This window comes from Anas platyrhynchos, chromosome 1 (genome assembly GCF_047663525.1).
Source record: "Anas platyrhynchos isolate ZD024472 breed Pekin duck chromosome 1, IASCAAS_PekinDuck_T2T, whole genome shotgun sequence".
NCBI classification, from domain to species: Eukaryota; Metazoa; Chordata; class Aves; order Anseriformes; family Anatidae; genus Anas; species Anas platyrhynchos.
This window is the reverse complement of record NC_092587.1, coordinates 62,376,640-62,399,151: the sequence shown is the minus strand read 5'-3', so window position 1 is coordinate 62,399,151 and position 22,512 is coordinate 62,376,640. Positions and strand designations below refer to the sequence as shown.

Sequence of the window (22,512 nt, the reverse complement as noted above, 5' to 3'; positions counted from 1 at the left end):
CACCCTCTCCAAGTTTGTATCTTGGACCGGGAAGACAGAAAATCCAACAACAGCAGTCCATCAGAGTGTAGATCCAAATTTCTGTAATAGTGGTGGTAATATTCTCTCATGTGATCAGGATGCTGTGAGAGTACTTTATGAGCAACCACCATAGAAAAGTCCAGAAAAGTTCATTGTAGCCCCACATTGCTCTTATGGGTACCTCTGAGCTATGCTCAGAACAAAAGTGGAGGAACAAAGCACTGAGCAGGTGCTCAGTGTCATCTCAGGTATTGAATTAGTGTCCTCTCTCCCCCCAGTTAACTCCGTTCCAAAACCATTGATTCCCTCAGGTTAAGTAAAATGCAATGCCTTCTAAATGGAAATAAAAATAACACATTTTTTGTTAAAATGTGCTTTAATAAGAAGACACAATTTTGAAATTCAGATAACACAAAAACCATAATCACAACTCCTACTTAATTCCTGTATGTCAGCGGGCTTAATAAGCACTGATATTTCCACTTGGTAGCTAATTGTTCATATCAAGCACAGGGTATGTACTCGATAGGCGTCATCTCCTCTGTGTCTTGGTAAGAGCCTGACTAATACCGTCTCATTACTGCAGAATTGTTCCTGGCATTGTGTGAGCTTCCCGACATGGGAGAAATGCCATGCCTGCCTTTGGTAAACAGAGTACTCAGAGCTTGTTTTCTTTAAAGAGATTGGTCTGGAAGGTCCTGTGGTGACTCTAATAACCAAGAGGAGGGATCCTTCTGATTACGATAGTTTTGTCTTGCAGGCTCCTACCCTCCACCTCCTTGACCCTATGCACCAGACAGATGTGACACTGTTAAGCCCATCAGACCCAGCTCATATGGTAAACCCAGCAGGGTTTATTTGATTAAGATCTACTCCATGACTGCGTTTCCATGTCTATCTCAAAATTATAGTGCTCTAGTGTCAAGAGAAGGATGTGCTACCTGCTGCTTATCTCAAACTATTACATTGCTTTATTAACATATATTTTTCAAAAAATTTTTTTTTTGATTTAAAGTCTTAAGTTATGAAGAATCCATCACATACCCTGATAAGTTTTGCATATGTTAGCAACATTCAGTTTTTGTTGATTTTTTTTTTTTTTTGGTGGTGGTGTTTTTTGTTGTTGCTGTTTGTTGTTTTTTTGTTTATTTTGTTGTTTTTTAATGATTATACAACTAGTCAGAACTCACGTCAACTCCAAGAATTTCAGCCACCAAATCTCAATGTATTTTTGTTTACTGCATGAATAACATTTTCACTATCAAAAGCATTTCCTTTTGGAACAGAGCCTTATCTAGGAAGCTAGGGTAAAACTTAGTGGGTTATAGATGGAGGCCTAGATCCCCAAACTCCTCACATGGATTTTTCTCACCACCACCACTCTATTAAACTTGAAGATTACACAGTTGTCTAGATTTGGTTCATGCATTTGTAATATTAAATTAGCCAACGGTTCAAGAAACAGAAATGGTCTTGGGAGCAGAATCCAGGACTGCCCTCTCTCCTTTCTTCGTCCTCATGTAGCCTCATGCTCTCTTCTGCCCCTTCCTACTCCTGTCTCAGGGCCAGGCAGTCTTGGCACCCTTGCATGGGGAACATGGAAATTAATTCTCTCTTGTACCTGTTGGATACTGAACTTGCATCTCTGAGTTCATAAGCTTGTGTTGTAAAATAAGGCAGTATGTTTCTGGTCGCTTTTGAGCGTGTTTTAGCATAGTATGCCCAACTCAGTTTTCCAACCTCCACATAAAGGAGCCTACTTCACAGAAACAGGTTTTAGACTCCAATTGCTATTGAATGGAGGAGTGTTCCCGCTGTGCAAAATTAAATGAATGACCTAGTGATGGAAGAAGATAAGATTGCAATCGTAATTGTGTTTAGACCTATAGCATAGCTATGTAGAACTACCTGCATGGCCTGTTCTGACTAACTTGTGTGTTTATACGTTTGTAGAAGGAAATCCAAAGCTTGTAGCTCAAGGCCAGCAGCATTTACAAAAGACCTACCTTACCTACACAGTATTTTGGAATTTGATTTCATACTAGCGCTTAGCTAGTCTGTTAACTCAATGTTCTCTAGTGGCTGAAGTACATCTAACAGTTCTGTTTGACATGAAAAGACTCATATCCATGCACTCCAAGACAACTCTGTGCTGCTAACCAAAGCATGGCAGCTAAAGACACCAGGGGTCCACTTCAGAATTGCAACTCTGACGTGAACTAAAAAGCTAAGGTAGGTGCAACTGAAGTATCCATTAGTCTTATACACAGGCTGTGATGATGTAAATCATGTGGTCAGCTGTTATAATTCCAATTGAAAGTAGTGCCAATAACAATATAAAAAGCAGCATGCACAAGAAAATGTGTATTATAAAATTAACAGTACTGCTTGTAGCATACTATTTTATCTTAAAACACAACCAAAAAATACCACAGGCTACAGTCTTTCTTAAAATAATAGATGCAGAAGATACAAGATCAATTGTTCTTGAATGCTAGCACATTTGCTTTTTCCTAATACCTTGATAGGATATTTTTTCCTTCCCTTTCTAGTTATATTTGCATAATTGAATGCTAGCTAAGCGTCCATTTCATTTTCCACTTTAAAAATGTCTTTCTTGATAGCAGACAGGATGTTACCACCTCTATTCCAAAAACAAAAACCTTGGTCATTTAAAGTAAAAGATCTTCACCTTATGACTGGACTGCAAGCCATCATTCCTTATGTAAGCAGCAGGGTGTTTTTTTTGTTTTGTTTTGTTTTGTTTTTTCCCCCTGAATTTTCTTTCAAATTTACTGATTGCTTTAAGAATACACTTGGCAGACTCCATAAGAAATTTTCCACGGGGGTGTTCCATATTTAAAACCACTTTTCAAGCTCCCTTATGCAATATATGATCCTTGAGTTAAGTCTTTCAGAAGTCCATGGGATTCACACCACCTTCTGTTGGTTCCTCTGGTTGTTCAGTAGCACGTGATACATAAAAGGTCTTATATCAAAAAGATACAACAAAAGTATCTACAATGATCTTGGCAAATAGTAAGCAAAACTTTCCAATTATTCTACACTAGACTGTCCAATGAGACTGTGAAAAGGCTTACATATATTTTATATAGACTTATATTTATTATATCCACCCTTTGACTAATGAAGTTCTGTAACAGACATTTAGGTTGATCATTGGTGAGACCAGCAAAACACATGAGGAAATCAGAAACCTATTGTTTAGAAACTAAGAGGTTAGTGACTTACTACTGTGCATTCACACTTTGCATCACCATTCAAAGCTGATTCAGAAATTAAACAAAGCACCTTCACTGGAGAGGAAATGAATTGAGATATATCTAACTGTCCAGTTACCAGTGAGGGGTGAAAATTATACACCGAAGCAAGTGTTACTGTTCTTGCTGTTCCACAGTCTGACCACCCCAGCTGAGAAGGGGAGGTGGGGGGAAGTGCCGTTGTATGGCAGTATGGAGCGATAGGGAAATTACTTTCATCTCCAGCCAAAATTGTTTTTCTTATTGGCCTTTTCAGAAATGCTGATGTCTTTCTTATCAGAATGCTCCAGCTTTGTTGCTAATTGATTGCACTTTGAATGCTTTGTTTGCCCTGTGGCACTTTCCTTCTGTGCCCTGCCCCTTCCTTAACTTGAAAGCTGCTTTCAGTTCTGCAAGCGTGTTTTGAGAGGCTGAGGGATGTCCCAGATATTCAATGAATTTAGACACATGACTTCCCTGTAAATATAGTGGGACAATATAAGGAACTCTCAGTTGCCTAGTACTGCAATTTGTCCAACAAAATTGCATCCCTGCCTAAGAATTATTTTGTTTTGTCAGAGACTGGGTCTCAGTATAGGTAACATGTAACTCAGCAGTTCCTATCACAGTGCTGTTACCTTCCTACAGTTGGCTGATATGTGAAGGACCCTGGCCTTGCCAATTCAGCAGAACCCATGGACTATGGGTTTGAAACCTATGATTTCTGTCTCTTCTGGAGAAAGACAAAGGTTTTGAAGCTGTCGCCTGGGGCAATCCATGCAGATCATCCAGGGTCTAAATTTAGGGTCAGTTTGTCAGGGGATTTCAGGAGTTCATTTAAGCTTCTAATGTTTGCTGTGCAGATGTCTGGAGTAAGTGTTATGAGAAGGTATTTTAGTTACAGCTGTGGTTAAGATGTTTAAGAAGATACAAAAACATCATTCAGTTTTGCTTCACATAAAAATAGAGCTCTGACAGACCCATATAATCTCTGTATGGCATGGTTACAAAAGGTGGCGTTACCAAGGAATAACTTAGAACAATATTTTGGCAACACTGTTTATACAGTATAAAGTAGTAAGTCTATATACATAGTGCAAATGTTTTATTACATCCTTGACACTTTTAAGTACAGTTATCAAATATTTCTTCCTCTAGACAAGTGTGATGGCAAGGAAATGCCCTTTGCTGAGGTGGTGGCTTGTGATTTTCTTGTCTGGCATGAATTAATTAAACAGCAAATGACTTGCCCACTACTATCAATATGTCAATATAAGGAGACTCCATCTGTCTGAGTAAATGGAAGCAGGTGATGACGCAAAACTGTATGAAGAAATTCATAACACGGAGAAAAAGAACTACATTTTTTTCCCTGATTTAAACATAGAAACAAGCAAGTTTATAATGAAATTAGGAGATCACAAATTCAAAGCTGACACCAAATTGATTTCTGCACTACGTATAATTAAATCATGAAAATTACTGTCACAGGATGTCATGCAGCCAAGAATTTTACCTGACAGCACAAAAAGCTATTATATGGTAAATAAAGCAATCTAGTTTCATGTAACATTTATAAAATAGAAGAAATATTGAACTGTCTACTTCAGATTTTATAGCAGTATCAAAATTATTTAATGCATACTGTTGGGATCAGAAGATCTTATTACTGCACTTTTATATTTTCCCCAGAGCACTGGTGCTGGATGTTCTCTGAGATGAGATTCTGAGGTAGATTGATATCGGGTCAGACTTGGTGTAGCAGTTTCTGTTTTCTTATGTCAATTAACTTTTAGTAAATAACCAGTCTGACTACTTCTGCCTTTTATCAGATCTTAAGAGTTTCTTGCTCGGTACAATGTAAGTCTGGAAAGGAAATCAGATGGTTAAAGCCAGAGATGGCCATTGCCTGTTAAAATGATTATTGGTCTTGCACAGTACTCAGCTGGGCTAAGGTAGGTGCTGGATTTTTTTAAGTTGGTAATAGAGCTGACACTTTATAGCAGAGGTATTTCCAGCTCCCACTTTTTAGCCAGAAATGGACAATATATTAATTTTTTTTTTACAGGTGTCCTAACCTTTCATCTTATTTATTTCTTTGTTCTTCCTTTCCTTCTTGTCATTAATTAATTCACTTCTGTTTGAGCTGTGCTTCTCCATTTGGGTATCCTGCCCTTTACAATATTTTCAACATCTCTGCTGAGCAAGCTAGGTTAGTTCAATTCATTTTAGCAACTGATATTTTCACTGTGTTCTTCTTGAAATATTATACCAATAAAATTCTAAGAATAGCCATACTGGGACAGACTAAAGGGCAAGCACACACACTGCTTCTGCATAATACTCTCCCAGCTTCCAACTATTGTCAGCTCAGTTTCTACATAGCTATTTATTTATATGTAGTACATTGCTCTTCCTTAAACTTATGCAATCTCCTTCTGAATCCATTTCAATTTTACTGTCTCCAACAAGGACCAAGGAGTTCACCCACCCATGAGGGGCTACCATCTTTATTTTGTTCTGACCTGGCTTCTCCTAATTACAGTAAATCCTCCCACAATTGTTGTATTGGAAGTGAGAGTAAACAAAACTGATGCTCTTCCACTCAATCCAGGCTGCCAATGATTGCAAAAACCTTTAATTCTCCCTACCCCTTGCCATCTCTTTTGTAAAGACTTCTAGCTTACTCAGATGTTCCTTATATTGAAAGCATTTCATACCTTTCATCACCTTCGTTATTGTTCTCTTACCCTTTCCCAGTTCTGCATTCTTTCTGAGATGTCCCACTTTTGGTCTAAGCCAAAATATACAAAAGGTTGCACTTGCTCCATTTCACAGTGGTGTCCATGGGGTTATATGGTAAAATGAAAGTGGAAGGAGAAAGAGTACTGGCATAGATGAACAAGCTGGTGTATCCATACACTTTAATGATCCTTATGGCTCTGACAGCAATTGGATTTGGCATACTGAAAGCTAATGGGTGAACCTGCTGGATAATCACAACTGTACAACTATGACAAGAGCTCATCCTGCTTTCCTCTTCACCAACTGGTCACTCAGGGCCTTGTTCACACATTTTCAACATGTGTTAGATGTTTCCCTCTATGCTGAATACACTATTTTTTAAATGTTACTGATTCATGAAAGAACTCTACAACTCAAAGCAAATGAGTTATAAAGTATATGTGGTTTATTTTGGCGCCAGGTGCATGCAGGATAGCTCCCAAAGGCATGCACACCCTAATGCGGCAACTTGCTTTGCTTATATGCAGTAAAGAGTTACATATGCATGGAGTTTCCCAATACGCCTATACATATTCATAACATATCCCCGCTTTGTATTCAAATTAGCTCCAAGAAGTCATTTCCATAAACACATCCCGTCTGCGCTTGTGCAGTGCCTTCTGGGCACTGGTTGTCAGGGGGTCGTGGGGATGAAGGCTGATAACTCTTCTTCATCACCACTAGTTGACCCCCTGCCTTTGTACAGACTCAGTTGCTCCTTGGCTCTTGTCCAAACCACAAGGTCGGTCTCAGCTGGTTTTTGAGACAGGTTCCCCATTTTTGTCAGGAAACATCCTCTGTGGGGCCCTGAGATTCCTTGTTTTGGTTAATTTGCACAGTAGTAAGCAAAGACAATCAGCAACATTTATTCTTAATGCAATTAAGTGAGCCCCCATTCTTCCATTCCCCGTGGAGGATGTGATTGTCGGGAACAGTCTTGGGCAGAGTGACCACGAAATGGTGGAGTTCACTATTCTTGGCGGGGCCAGGAAGGGAACCAGTAAAACCACTGTATTGGACTTTCGGAGGGCTGACTTTGGGCTGCTCAGGACACTAGTTGGTGGAGTCCCATGGGAGGCGGTTCTGAAGGGCAGAGGGGTCCAGAAAGGCTGGGCGCTCTTTAAGAGGCAAATCCTAATGGCGCAGGAGCGGTCTATTCCCATGCGCCCAAAGATGAGCCAGCGGGGAAGAAGACCAGCCTGGCTCAACAGAGAATTGTGGCTTGAGCTTAGGAGAAAAAAGAGGGTTTATAATCTTTGGAAAAGTGGGCAGGCCACTAAGGAGGACTATAAGGATGTAGCGAGGCTGTGCAGGGACAAGATTAGGAAGGCCAAAGCTCATCTGGAGCTCAATCTGGCTACTGCCGTTAAAGATAACAAAAAACGCTTTTATAAATACATCAACACAAAAAGGAGGACTAGGGAGAATCTCCATCCTTTACTGGATGCGGGGGGAAACTTAGTTACAAGAGATGAGGAAAAGGCGGAGGTGCTCAATGCCTTCTTTGCCTCGGTCTTTAGCGGCAATACTGGTTGTTCTCTGGATACCCAGTACCCAGAACTGGTGGAAGGGGACAGGGAGCAGGATGTGGCCCTCACCATCCACGAAGAACTGGTTGGTGACCTGCTACGGCACTTGGATGTCCACAAATCGATGGGGCCGGATGGGATCCACCCAAGGGTACTGAGAGAACTGGCAGAGGAGCTGGCCAAGCCCCTATCCATCATTTATCAGCAGTCCTGGCTATCGGGGGAGGTCCCAGCTGACTGGCAACTAGCAAATGTGACGCCCATCTACAAGAAGGGCCGGAGGGCAGACCCGGGGAACTACAGGCCGGTCAGTTTGACCTCAGTACCAGGGAAGCTCATGGAGCAGATCCTCTTGGGAGTCATCATGCGGCACTTGAAGGGCAAGCAGGCGATCAGGCCCAGCCAGCATGGGTTTATGGAAGGCAGGTCCTGCTTGACGAACCTGATCTCCTTCTACGACAAAGTGACGCGCTGGGTGGATGAGGGAAAGGCTGTGGATGTGGTCTACCTTGACTTCAGCAAGGCTTTTGACACCGTCTCCCACAGCATTCTCCTCAAGAAACTGGCTGCTCTTGGCTTGGACTGGCGCACGCTTCGTTGGGTTAGAAACTGGCTGGATAGCCGGGCCCAAAGAGTTGTGGTAAATGGAGCCAAGTCCAGTTGGAGGCCAGTCACTAGTGGCGTCCCCCAGGGCTCGGTGCTGGGGCCAGTCCTCTTTAACATCTTCATCAGTGATCTGGATGACGGCACTGAGTGCACCCTCAGTAAGTTTGCAGATGACACCAAGCTAGGTGCGTGTGTCGATCTGCTCGAGGGTAGGAAGGCTCTGCAGGAGGATCTGGATAGGCTGCACCGATGGGCGGAGGTCAACTGCATGAAGTTCAACAAGGCCAAGTGCCGGGTCCTGCACCTGGGGCGCAATAACCCCAAGCAGAACTACAGGCTGGGAGAGGAATGGTTGGAGAGCTGCCAGGCAGAGAAGGACCTGGGAGTATTGGTGGACAGTTGGCTGAATATGAGCCAGCAGTGTGCTCAGGTGGCCAAGAAGGCCAACGGCATCCTGGCTTGTATCAGAAACACTGTGACCAGCAGGGCTAGGGAGGTGATCGTCCCCCTGTACTCGGCTCTGGTGAGGCCGCACCTCGAGTACTGTGTTCAGTTTTGGGCCCCTCGCTACAAGAAGGACATCGAGGTGCTTGAGCGGGTCCAAAGAAGGGCGACGAAGCTGGTGAGGGGCCTGGAGAGCAAGTCCTATGAGGAGCGGCTGAAGGAGCTGGGCTTGTTCAGCCTAGAGAAGAGGAGGCTCAGGGGTGACCTTATTGCTCTGTATAAGTACATTAAAGGAGGCTGTAGCGAGGTGGGGGTTGGCCTGTTCTCCCATGTGCCTGGTGACAGGACGAGGGGGAATGGGCTAAAGTTACGCCAGGGGAGTTTTAGGTTAGATGTTAGGAAGAATTTCTTTACTGAAAGGGTTGTTAGGCACTGGAACGGGCTGCCCAGGGAGGTGGTGGAGTCACCATCCCTGGAAGTCTTAGGTTGGACTCGATGATCTTGAGGTCTCTTCCAACCTAGAAATTCTGTGATTCTGTGATTCTGTGATTCTGTGATTTTAATGATAACAGTTATTTTATTTAGAAATCATTAATGTGATTAAGCAAGCTCCCATTCTTCTATCCCTGGCTTCGTTACAATCTGTTCACCCATCTTTCTGCTTTTATCATGAAACACCAGTCTGCTAACAAGCACTGTGAGACTTCCTGGGTAAGAATGAGAGACTTGGTTGCGAAGATGTTATTTTAATAAGAAAATACTCCTTTTATATGCTCATTCTTTCCACGTTTGAGAGTTTCATGACATGAAGACGGGAAAAAGACTAATTTATATAGAATAGGTGTAGAAACCCTAACATCAGCCAGAATTTAAAACTGAGATGAGAGGTTAGGAGGAAATTCTGCACTCAGAGGGTGGTGAGGCACTGGTAGAGGCTGCCCAGAGAAGGTGTGGCTGCCCCATTCCTGGAGGTGCTCAAGGCCAGGCAGGACGGGGCTTTGGGCAGCCTGTGGGGGTGGGCGGTGTCCCTGCCCATGGCAGGGGGCTGGGACTGGGTGGGCTTTGGGGTCCCTCCCAGCCCGAGCGCAGGCCGCGGCCCCGAGCCAGGCACTACAAGCCCCATGCTGCCGAGCGGCGGCGGGGCGCTGCGCGCACAGCCCGCTGGGGGCGGCGCCGTGCGCGGGGGCCGTCGCCAATGGCGGCCGGCGGAGGAGGGCGGGGGGGCGGCTGACGGGAGCCGCTGCCGCCGCCGCCGGTCGCGCCCATTCATCGCCTCGGCCTCGGCCTCGGCTTCGGCCCGCTGCGGGGCTCCGCGGCGCCATGGAGGCGCTGATCCCCGTCATCAACAAGCTGCAGGACGTCTTCAACACGGTGGGGGCCGACATCATCCAGCTGCCGCAGATCGTGGTGGTGGGCACGCAGGTGAGGCGGGGCCGGGCCGGGCAAAGTCGAGGCGGGCGTCCCCGCAGCCAACGCCGCCACCGCCGCCAAGGGCACGGCCGGGGACGCCCGGGGACAGCGGGGCCGCCTCTCGGGAGGCCTCCGGGCCCGGCCCCAAGAGGCTGGGGCTGCCTCCGGCCGGGCGCTGGGCGCCAAACGCCGCCGGTGGGGCTGCGACAGCCGCGAGGGGGCCGCGAAGGAGGCGTTAAACTCCGCTAAAACCCCAAAGTTAATGGGGCTGCGCGTTCCCGAGGGGTTGGCAGCCGGGGCTGGATGTCCCCGCTCCAGGGTTTCCCCTGGGACGAGCCCGGCGGGTGCAGCACGGGCACGGCGCTGGGGCCTGCGGGCGGCGTGCTCAGAGCCCGCCCGTGCAGCTGGCTGCAAGGCGCTCGGCTCCAGCACGGCTTTGCCAGCAGAAAGCAACATGCATTTGGTGACTTCATGCCCGTGGGTTCACAAAACACACCAACAGCACTTGCGCAGGGGCAGAGACTTTGTGCTGTTGTCTTATTTTAGGGGCTTGCTGCTTTTGTAGCTCGCAGGAGGCCTTCGCTTCATGAAAACATACGGTCTCTTTTACATTTGCAATCACACGAGTAAGAGTTTTCTATCTATTTTGGTTTTGTTAGTTTATTTCTGTAACAGAAAGGCGCAAAACAGAGATGCGGTATCTCTATATGCGAAGTTAATAGAAGTATTCGTTTCTTTTTCTGAAATATCTCAAAGTGGCATTTTATTTTTGAATTACCATCTTTTGTAACAACTTTATGTGCTTTTTGAAAAAGTTAACTAGGATACAGTACACAATGAACATTAAGACTATGCTGACATGCTTTTGACTTGAATAGTCTCCCCAATAGTCTGCCCATCAATATTAATACCCCTTTGGCGCTATGTTCAATATGCTCATAAAAACCCTTGAATAAGGTAAACTGACACTACATCTTTTTACAGACCAAAGCAAAGGCCCTTATAGACCTGTGATGGTTTTACCTTGCTGCGCAGCTGAACTCCACCACAACTGCTCTATACTACCCCTCCTCAGAAGAAGTGCAGAGCACAGCACTGTATGGGCTGCTGCTGTATGGGCTGCCGCAGGGAAAGTTAACTCCATCACAGCCAGACCCTGTACACGACTCCAGGAACATATATCTTTGGGAAATTGTACCTTGTTTTTTGTTTGTCTTAGCCAGGGTTCAGGTGCTGTGGTCAGGCACTGGAACGGCCTGCCCAGGGAGGTGGTGGAGTCACCATCCCTGGCGGTGTTCAAGGAAAGGTTGGACGAGGTGCTAAGAGATGTGATTTAATAGCTTAGTGGGTAGTATTGGTGATGGGAGGATGGTTGGACTAGATGATCTTGTAGGTCCTTTCCAACCTACAGTATAGAATCTGTTTCTATGATTTTCTGTGATACTGTGTTCTTGAAAGATATTTGTCTTTATGGGTATAGTAATTCTGCAGATACTTTGTGCAATTATTTTATATTTAAAATAAAATATTACTGTTTATTAATTTGAATTTAGTTTATTGTAGAGCAGGTTTCTGGAGATGTCTCAAATATGACCTTAAAGCTGACAGTTTTGCTTCTGGCAGTTTGCTTCTACATGTATATATTTTTTTATTTTTTTTTTTAAATGTGCCATTTACAGTCTTGTTTCTGGAGTTATTTTTGGTTGTGCTATGCAACTGCAAGTTTTTTTCCCACAGTTGATTTCTTTATAGCCTACTGGCATATGCAGGCCTGAGTTTTTTCTACTTTGTCTAGCATTCACAGGCAGCTTTAAATTTCGCACCTCCATTTGTCTTTGTGGAAAACAAATGCTATCACTTAAGATTTCTGTAGCTTTCTCGTTTTTCTTTTCTTGCATGACCTTCTGTGTATTCAGTGGGGAAAATGAAAATGTGGGGCTTTAATAACTTTGGTTGTTCATTTCTCTTACCTATATTCTGTGACTCTTTTCTACCCTTTAATTATGTTTAGTGCTATGTCTTCATTTCTCATTTATTTCAGCTTCTGTGCCCCAAAATTAATTCTTTCTCTTCTGGCGTTTGTAGAGTTAGAAACTGCTTATAATCCTTAATTTCTTTGAATGTTTTGTTTGTTACTACAGTGTCCTAGTTTTTCCTTTTTCTAGCCAGATTTTGGTGGTAATTACAAACTATTTCCCGGTTAGACATGTAGGTGGCCTCTCGCCCTTCTTCTGGCGGTGTTCCTGTGACCCAGTTATCTGAGAATTCCTTCGTGTTCTCCACCGAAATACTGCACGAGTCATTTCTGTACCCCAGTACGGAGACTGTTAAAAAAAATTGAAGACTGTTGCTGATAGAACTGGCAGGACACCCTCCTACTGCCAACTTTGTATGGCTATTTTAGTGCTTTTTGCCATGCCCAGATAGGGAAGTGCTGTTTTTTTTCCCCCTCATTCAGTGTTTCAGTTGCCTTTTCACCAACTGCGTTGTTGAAATGCAAAGCAGTGTCCAAGCTGGGAATACTACACAAACAATATTTGTGCAGTAGTACCCAGCCTTCTGATGCGTTTCATACAAATGCTTTGCTTTGTGGTCCATACCTATAAAGGATAACAAGGTTGTATCAAAGTGCTTCAACCAAACACATTAACGCTCTATTAAAAGAAGGGAAGAAAAGTTTAGTTATGACCTCTTGTATGTTAAGGGCATGTAGATGTTATTACAGAAATGAAGTACCTATGGTACAGAAGTGGGCATAACTTTTAGAATAAAATAAATAATAAAAGACACAACAATAAACTCTGTGCCTAGAGATGTGTAGAAGTGGATTTCCTCCTCCTCCTCCCCCCTTTTTTTTCCAAGTCATTAATTCTTGGAGTCTGTTTTGTGTTTTTAGAAGTCATTGACCTAGATCTGTACAAACTTGAGTGTTAGGAGATCTCCTTTGCTACAAAACTAATACTGCCATTGTTAAAAAAAGAAGAATTGCACTTTGTAGTGTTGGTTTTAATAGAGCCTTCATAGTGAAATTGATTTAGCAACCAACTGAAATTCACGAAGGGATTTTTAAATAACCTTTCAGGTGTCCGTGTATGTACTACTGTTGCTCAGTCTTCAGTTAATGCTATTTTGGGGCTTCAAACGGGGAAGAGTAGTTTACAGCATTTAACACAGTTTGTTCTGTTGGATGCTACCATCTGAAGGAGCTGTTAGGCTCTGTGATCGGCTCGGAGATGAACGTTACATTTATTTCTTTTTTCACAGTTTGGAGTAAGTGTCGTGCTCGATATTTCAACACTAAAGCAACTCTTGTTACAGAGGAAGGCTTCTTGATCTAACAACCTGAGCATTTGAATATGTACAACTGCATATGCAGTTAGACCAAACAGTTAGGAGGATAATTTCCACATCAAGAAGCTGACAGCAATGGGAAGCTAATGTATGGTCCTGGGTAATGAGATGAGGAGAAGAATACACTGGATGCTTATCAAAGCATCTGTTTGTTAGCTCTGTGAGTTTAAAATTCAGATGCTCTACAGAGCTTCGTTGCTTTTTCCCTGGAGAAGTGGGCCTTTAAGCCTCTTGAGCTTTTCATCCACTGGTGAATCCTGGTTGTTGGTGGTGAAAAGCTGGTTTTAGGTGAAGGAAACTTCATCCTGTACCAAGCACCTCTCCTACGAAGAAAGGCTGAGAGAGCTGGGGCTGTTCAGCATAAAGAAGAGAAGGCTCAAGGGTGCCCTCGTTGCAACTTTTTGGTACTTAAAGGGGGCTTATAAAGAAGATGGAGAGCCACTCCTAGCTCAAACAGATAATGACAGGACAGGGTGGAGTGGTTTTAAATTAATAGAGGGGAGATTTAGATGAAGATTAGGAAGAAATTCTTTACCGTGGGCGTGGTGAGGCACTGGTAGAGGCTGCCCAGAGAGGTTGTGTCTGCCCCATCCGTGGAGGTGCTCAAGGCCAGGCTGGATGGGGCTTTGGGCAGCCTGTGCTGGTGGGAGGTGTCCCCCCCCATGGTAGGGGGGTGGGACTGGGTGATCTTTAAGGTCCCTTCCAACCCAAACCGTTGTATGATAGCTCCACGCAAAGCTCAGGCCAGGAATGGCCTCCTTTTTTTTTTTTTTTTTTCCAGTGGTCTTTCCTGGGATTTCAAGGCAAAGGTCTTTACTTCTGCCTTACCTTTGTGAATGCAGGTGTAACAAGCATAGCTGCAGTGCTGTCTGGGGAGAACTTGTTTTTCTCTCAGCTGTTTTGCAAACTTCCTTTTTTTTTTTTTTTTTTTTTGCCTCCTTGCCTCTTTTGTTGTCTTGATATCTGACATGTACCCTGTCTGGTTCTGGGCATAACTGTTTCCCATTTTGCCATTCCTTCCTCCTGTCAAATCTTGCCCTGACTGTTCTGGTGTGTGTTTCAAATGAGCAGCAAAGTGAAGCTGACGTTAATTAGCTGTTTACTTATGCCAGGAATAGTATAAACTTTGCTGCTAAAGCTGAACAGTGCAAACAGCTGTTGGTGTTGGGCTGTTTCTTTTCTCTGGTGGGCCCTATGAGTCTCTGAGCAGCTCCTTTGTAGGTCTTGAAAGCTGCTTTGACTGGAGGGATGCTGACCTTTACGCTGCGTCCACCTGCAGGCTTTATACATAAATAAAATCACGGGTCTAAAAACACTGTGATCTCATTCTGATCTTAATCCCTCCACTTTTTAAATGTGAAAGTGGTATTAAGCATCATTTAAATGAAGGTATTGACTTGCAATTGTTTGCAAGCTCCCAGTTACTATGGAAGAAAGGATGCAATTGAAGAACGATCTGAACAAAGTGGTGTTTTTCCCCCAAGTTTTGTATGATTGCTGCCAGGTTTCTCTTCAGCTTGTGCTTGGTAACTGCATTTCTTTGAGAACCCCTATTTTAATTAAAAAGGATGTAACATGTATCTTGCCCACAGGGAATAGTGCAAGGGAAACATGTTTTCAGGAAAACAAAGGCCAGGAGTGATTAAAGAAACAAGCCCTGGCAATGCCTTTCAGAATCTGGGCAGAAAAACCCTGTGTAGTTCTTGGAGAAGATTTCTTTATATAGTAGCCAGTAGGTTCACACTGCTTCTTATTTAAAGGTACAAATTGGCTTTGTTTTTGCTTTATTATTTTTGGGAAAAAAAAAAAAAAGATAATACTGTAAATTCAGTCTGTACTGCTTATAAATGTGGATCTTTAAATATCGCAGTTCCCTGAAATAACATTCTCTCTAAATTTGGTGTTGGTTGTTTCCAATTAAATGCAGTATTTTTGTCTCAGGCGAAGTATTGGAGGACATTGGGAATTGATGTATTGAGAAAAATGCAACTGCAAATCCTCTGTGGGTTTGTTGTTGTTTGACGTGTGTGTACAGCTAGATGTGGTGTAAATGCAGGGTTCCTGAACTATTTTGGCTGAGCTGTGTAAAGGAGACCTCAGTAAAAACACATTATCTTGTATTTCCCAATAATGGGATTGGAATTTGGCAAGCCACGTGTATATCTGTCTCTGAGAGAATAGTTTAGCCAGCCAGACTTTGGCAATTAATTCTTGTATGACAGAAATGGTGAGATTGCTGCCATTTTCTCTCAGACATCAAGGTAGATGCATTGCTTATCGTAAGAAAATCCTTCATGAGCTGTTATATCTCATGGGGAAACAAAACCTCTCCCGCTTCCCCATTCCTTGCTGTCATTCTCAAATGTTGGTGATGAAGAAGTCATGGGGACTACTGACCGTGCTGCCTTAATTCTGCTTTTCTTGTGCCTTCCTGCAGTCAATCTGCATTGTGTTGCAGGAGTTCTTTGCAGTTTTTTTCACCATTTGATTAGATAATGAAAAATGTATCAGTTGGTCCTATCAGAAGGACTGGGCTTCCTCAGGGTGGGCTAGCTTATTCACTGGGCTGGGTGGGGGGTGCTGTGAGTTGTGGGACAGTGAAGCTTGAATGATTTGGGGTGCCTTTAGGAACAACGTGTTTGGAGCACAAAGCGGTGGTCTGGCACATAATTGGGAAGACGAGCAGATAGATGAGGAGGGCACTGTGGAGGAGACTCAAAACTGAGCGCTGAAGTAGAACTCATGTGGGAGGTAGGAGAGAGGACAAGCTCCTTTATGCTGCCTCCATATGTGAGAATGGGGAACCTAGGAAAGCCAAGGTTCAGCTAGAGCTGAAACTGGCAAGGAACATAAAGGGCAACAAGAGCAGCTTTTTGTTGCATCAGCAGTGATAGAAGAAAGGAAAGAAACAAGGGAAGCACGGGCAGGCTGCTGATGCTGATGAGAATGTGTCTTCGTGTTCTGTGTGTAGGGAGCAAGCCCTCTAAAGCTAGGAGTGCTCATTATGTCACTGTGGGCTTAGAAATAGGATGAGAAAGCCAAGGAAGAGAGTGTCTAGGATAAATATGGCTGGCTCTTCATAGTGTTACTTGAAAATGTTCAATACAGAATCTTTTCTGTTTGGCCTGTCAGCAGCCCTGAGGTGTCTCTGAAAGGAACAACTCCCGCTGCGGAGGCGGCTGGACAAAGTCATGCCCTGCTATCTGCCTCGTCTGAATTCCTGACAAGCGTGGCTGGCCAGGCAGCACGGTGCAAGGGGAGTTTCCTCATGAGAATTAACGTCATGGATGGGAGAAAATGTGTGCTGGTACTTCAGAAGTGCACACAACTGAAGTAAAGCAGGGGCAAGTAAATGTGAAATAGAATGGGGAGGCAGAAGTGGGATCATCAGGACCTGTAACAAGTAGGGATGCTGGCTTCCCAGGAGTGGATCACAGATCTGAGAGATCTCAGCTCTTCAATTTGTGAGCAAGTGCTCAGTCACTTCCCTGTTCTTGGCCTCCATCCTTGATCTAGATTAACCTGAAGATGATGTTGACAAGAATGAAGATGTAACTGTTCCGGAGGCAGTCAGAACGCTGATAAGACTTACATCATACGTACTGTGTATTCAAATAAAACATTTCTTAAGTTCCTGTGTGCAGCCTCCCTTCTTAGGTTTGTACTTCTAGGAAAAAAGTAGTTCTGCTACCCATTAACCTGGGTGAGACTGGTGGTTAACAGAGCAGAGCGTTACGCACTTGGCAGTGGAGGTTTGACACAATGGCTAAAAAAGCAACAGACAGCAAGGTGTTCCTGTATTTACCTTTATTTCTCGGTAATCTATATTAAGTTCTTCTAGTCATTATTAATTACAGATATTTCAAACTAGGATCAGGTCAGGGTCTGGAAGAAAGCCTGACTGATGTGCCACAAAAGACTGAAATGTGTTACTCTTTTTGGACTTGGTATTTCAGTCCTTGCTTCATATCATGACAGTAGTTCCAGTGAGATGACAAAACGAGCACGATGCTGCTGTAAATTCATCCCTAAAAATTCTGTGGTACCCTTAGTCATAAGTTCTGGTCCCTGCCCACATCTGTTGTATGAAGGGTTGGCTGAACTGAATTTGTGTTCTGAGCAGACCCCATATCCCTCGCTTCCTCCCACTGGCAGAGAAAGATCAGCCTGGTGTTTACTGCTTTTCTTGCCGGATAATTCTTGATAATGGATGTATATAGGATCCAGATTAAGGAGTGCATCATTAGGTACTGTATCATGTTCCAAGAGCAGATTGGTTTAATAAGGAAGCATAACGCAATTAGAAACAAATTTCCTGATGTGTGGAGTATTGCAATGTCTCATCTGATGTATGACTGTACATTTGTCAGCTATTAAACCACTGCAGAGGATCCAGATAATTCGTTTTACATCTGAAAGTACCTGGGCTGTGGGAATGGTGTAGGACATTGTGTTCTTTTTCCATGTGTAGTTTGTCAGAGAATCACAGAATGGGTTGGGCTGGAAAAGACCTTAAAGCCCACCCAGTCCCATCCCCTGCCAAGGGCAGGGACACCTCCCACCAGCTCAGGCTGCCCAAAGCCCCATCCAGCCTGGCCTTGAGCACCTCCAGGGATGGGGCAGCCACAGCTTCTCTGGGCAACCTGTGCCAGGGCCTCACCATTCTCATAGAGAAGAATTCCTTATGTCTAACCTAAATCTCCCTTCTTTTAGTTTAAATCCATTCCCCTTTGCCCTGTCACTGCGCTCCCTGACCAACAGTCCCTCCCCAGCTTTCCTGCAGACCCCTGTAGGCACTGCAAGGCTGCTGTTAAGACCTCCATAGAGCCTTCCCTGGCTTCTTTGGCTGCAAATGTGCACTTCCAGTTCATGTCCAGTTTTTAATCCACCAGTATCTCTTAGGTCCTCTGCTGGGCTGCTCTCAATCCAGTCATTGCCCTTACCCAGGTATAGGACCTTGCATTTGGCCTTGCTGAGGTTCATGAGGTTTGCAGGAGCCCAACTCTCCAGCCTCGCCAGGTCCCCGTGGATGGCATGTTGTGTCAGTCTGTCGTGTCAGCTGCACCACTCAAGCGTAGTGTTGTCCACAAACCTGCAAAGGGTGTGCTAGATCCCACTGCCTGTCATTAATAAACCACTAAACAGTACAGGTCCCAGTACAGACCCCTGAGGTACCAATCTCAGCTTCCTGCTATTTTGGTAACCAACTGGTGAGCAGTAGTGTGCAGTGACTTATCCCCATGGATTTTGGTTTTCTGTCTTGATGGGGTTTTTGGAAGAGTCTTGAGCTATTCATCATGCTCCTCTACTCAGATTATGTTCAAAAGCAACCACTTCATCCAGGTCTCACCTTCAGCCCTTTCTACCCATGTGAAAGCAATGTTGCTCAAGAGATGTTCAAAATATTTTTCATAAAGTAAAGCATGCTTTTTTCAGTGCAGCTGATGAGCTTTTATTGCATTTTATCGTCTTGAGCAGACATTCCACATATTTTAAGTTGCAAAGTTTATCAAAAAGTGACCTGTCTGTCACTCTGAAATTCACGTGTTTTCACAGTCTGTAACACTAGCTATACTTCTGAACTGTGCTACAACAAAACTCTGGCAGGGAGGCTTCCAGAACTACTTTGTGCTTTGGCCACATGGTTCTTCAGCTGCAGTTTGGTAAGATTGTAGTGCACAGTGTCCTCAGGTGCTGCCAGATTGTGCTGTATCCTTGATCTCTGCTGATCTATTTTTTTGCTTTTTAGAAAAATCGCTTAAGATGCCACTAAATGTTTGATACTTAAAATCAGTCTTGAGTATTCTTAATTTCATGTTATGGTAGGTTATATGCTCATTTTTTGATTTATTTAAAGTCTTGTACCTGCTCTTTCAGAACTGGTAAGCTGACCTGTGGTAGTATAGTGGCAATACATGTTCTAGCTGTCAAAAGCGTGCATTCATTTTTTTTTTTCAGAGAATTGTTTGGAACTGTTCGTGTAGTAACAGCTCCTAACTGGCTGCAGTGATTGCCAGAACATGTTTTCTTGTGGCATGACTGTGTTGTCTTACACACTACAGAAAACTGGAAGAATTTACTACAGTCCTATTAAAAACAACAACAAATAACTCCACAAACCCTCAAAGTCTTATAGGTCAGACTTTCAAAGTGTTATGTTTAATTTTTACTTGTTTAATTTATCCTTAAGAAATAGAAATACATCCGTCACCATGGCTTTTAAGTATCAAAAGCAGGTTTAAACAGCTACTGACTTACAGCAGACGTGCCCCGTATTGCCCGTGTGATGTGATATCACTGTATTAGATGCACTGAGCCTGTCAGATGCTTTCTGTAGGACACTGTATATCAGAGGACAGACTAGACAACTGTTTCTGGGAGTGTTGAAAGCAAGCTAAAACTAAAATGTTAAAGCGTTTTTTTTTTTTATTTATTTATTCAAGAAAATAATGTAGCTGTATTCCAATTTTCAGAGCAGTGGAAAGAGTTCTGTGTTGGAAAGTCTTGTGGGGAGAGATCTGCTCCCACGAGGTACCGGCGTTGTCACCCGAAGACCCCTTATTCTGCAGCTGGTGCATGTTTCCCCAGAGGATGGTCGGAAAACAGCTGGAGATGAAAACGGTGAGTGAGATCCAAGGGCATGTTTTGCCTAGTAGGAAAGAGACTTTTAATCTTTCTTGTGCATTTTACTGAAAAATACTGTACTGTTAAAAGTTTACTTGGAAGAAACACAGCCATTGTTACAGCTGTTGTGTTCATACAGCAAAAGTCATGAAGCCAAAAGCTTTTGGATATTCAAAATACCTAATATTTCAAGCTTTTCTGTTTGTTCTTAGCAAGTACTTTTGAGCAAAGCAGACCAAAATAAGTATTTCAGTTATGATAATGATTATACAGAGCACTGAGAACGTGACTTTCCTGTGTGTGTGTTTATCCCCTTCCTCTTTTGCTGTTTAAATAAGACCTTTCCTCGAGAGGATGACTGTACATGACTTTGTGGAAAGAGGTGAAGAAATAAACTCTGGACAAAGCCGTGGAAAGAGAAATAAAAACAAAGAAACCTGCCATAGAAGCAAAAAGAATTTAATAGGCACATCCTGTAGCTTATAGATAGAATCTCTCAGTGCAGACAGTAAGCACATCAAGAACAATGTTTTAAGTATTGTTATGGTCTCTAGTTTGAAGCTTTTGTCTTCTGCAGTGTTTATTATCCTCTAGCAGATCATGAAATTCATCTCAGTTGTCCCTTGGGATTTTGAACGCATTCTGTACTAACTGCTGCTCTTGACCTTTTGAAAGACCACCAAGACCATATCCACCTTCTGAGCATCTTAGATTTTTTGATTTAGACAGTGAAGGTACACAGGCTTTTGATGGTGCGATAATCGCAGGGATAAAATTTTTAATTCTTATTGTGTTTAAATTGTTTGGAGTTTATTTCCAGAAATAGTAAGTGGAGGTAACAGAAGTTTTTTTTGTAGTACGTCTATTCATGTAATATTTATAGTCATTGGTTGCCGAAGAACAGTTCCTAATGTGCAGTTTAAAGGTTAATGCTCCAATTTTCAATATTGCCGCAAGCAGAAAACAATTTTGGTTCATAACAATTAGGAGCTTTTAGCATGCAGGACACAATATGCAGTCCAGGATGTGCTGGATTGTGAAGAGATCATAGGAAATTCAGGATTGAAATGATCTTAGGAGTCCAGTCTCCTGCTCAGAATAGGGCCATCTTTGAGCTCAAGACCAGGTTGCTCAGGGCTTTATTTAGTTTGGTCTTGAAAACCTTCCAAGACCAGTAACCCAGTCTTAACAAGTAACTCTTGGCTACTTTTTAAGAATGACAGATCTGATTTCTTTAAAAGTGGTTTCACCCTACTCGCATTGTACAGTGTATGATTTTTGGTAATTTTCAGAATGCAACTTTACAGGTATAAAAGGTAATTTTGAAATCCAAGTATTTGGAGTCAAGGCAGAGACTTTCTGCTGTAGGTTGCATTTGGACTGTGGATATGAATTTTAAATTTGAATGGATTAATGGTATTACTGCATTAGGATGTTGGCCTAAATTAATATTTATAAGGCCCATTTAGACATTTAAAGAAAAAAAATCAATATGTAAGATGTACGTGTTACGGTTTCTTCCTGATGTTCTTTGGAGAGAAATGTAGGCTTGCTAAGAACAGACAGACTTTTATGACTCCTACCAGTTACATTTGAAACGCCTCTATTCTCCCTCAAAATTCAGGCAAATCACAGTGGTTTTGTCACCGATATGGTTTAGCTTATGTACAGATTGTGGTTCATCTGAGAAGATTGGATCAAGTAGCTTGGAAAGAAAAAAGATGGCAACCTGTTATCCTGGCTCCACTGTCTGAGATTTTATAAGTCACTATGCTATTAGAGGCCATGCTTCTGTTTGTTTTGATTTGGGTGCTGAAGTAGGGCTTAAATGTGTTTTGGATTTCCCAAAGGGAAGTCTTGCAGGAAAAGATGTTGTTGGTAAGAAAGGTTTCTGCATTACAAACTGAATCTTGGACAAGAGAACGTCAGTCCTGGCATGTTGCTTCCTGAACGTGCTGGTAATGAACTGTGTGTGTGCACGGATACTTTTGTGCAACTGCCCTGTTGCTTTGTGATCCCTTGTGATTTTGTGACCTCAAGTTTAACTTCTGTCTGAGCATTTGCATCCAGAAAGCTTCCCCGATTTTAACACAAAGCACTTCGGATTGCTGTGGTATTTGTTTAAGCATGGGTGATTGCGTTATCTTTATGGCTACGAAGGAAGAAATTGTCTTTCTCAAATAGCTTTATTTTGATATCTTCTGATGCATGTCATCTGCCAAAGAACATTATTTCATCAATTTAGAGGGTGGTTTTTTATAACTTACTGTTTTCTGTTTGATTCTTTGGAGCACATTTAGAAAGATTGTTGAGAAAGAATTACAGCCAGATGTTTGAACTAACATCTGATTTTTTTTAACAAGAAACGTTAAAGGTCTTCCCTGCTGCACCTGAGCTCACTGACGAGCTGTGCGATGGTCACTGTAGCAGATCAAAGTCATTGGAAAAGACCAGAGAGATGAATTTTCCATTAAATATGAAGT

At 43.1% G+C, this 22,512-nt stretch overlaps 1 protein-coding gene across 4 annotated transcripts in view; it reads left to right on the top strand.

Annotated features, from left to right (window-relative positions):
* The first annotated feature begins 9,808 nt into the window (after window positions 1-9,808).
* Window positions 9,809-22,512, top strand: part of DNM1L (dynamin 1 like) — a 38,144-nt gene continuing 25,440 nt past the window's right edge. For 3 of the 4 annotated variants that reach the window (XM_027443262.3, XM_027443293.3, XM_027443198.3), the window contains exons 1-2: window positions 9,809-10,066; window positions 19,879-20,026. In XM_027443262.3, the coding sequence (XP_027299063.1) occupies window positions 9,965-10,066; window positions 19,879-20,026 (250 nt within the window). In that variant the 5' untranslated portion in view covers window positions 9,809-9,964. The remainder of the gene's footprint in view (window positions 10,067-19,878; window positions 20,027-22,512) is intronic. The other variant, XM_027443342.3, reaches the window with a different exon arrangement.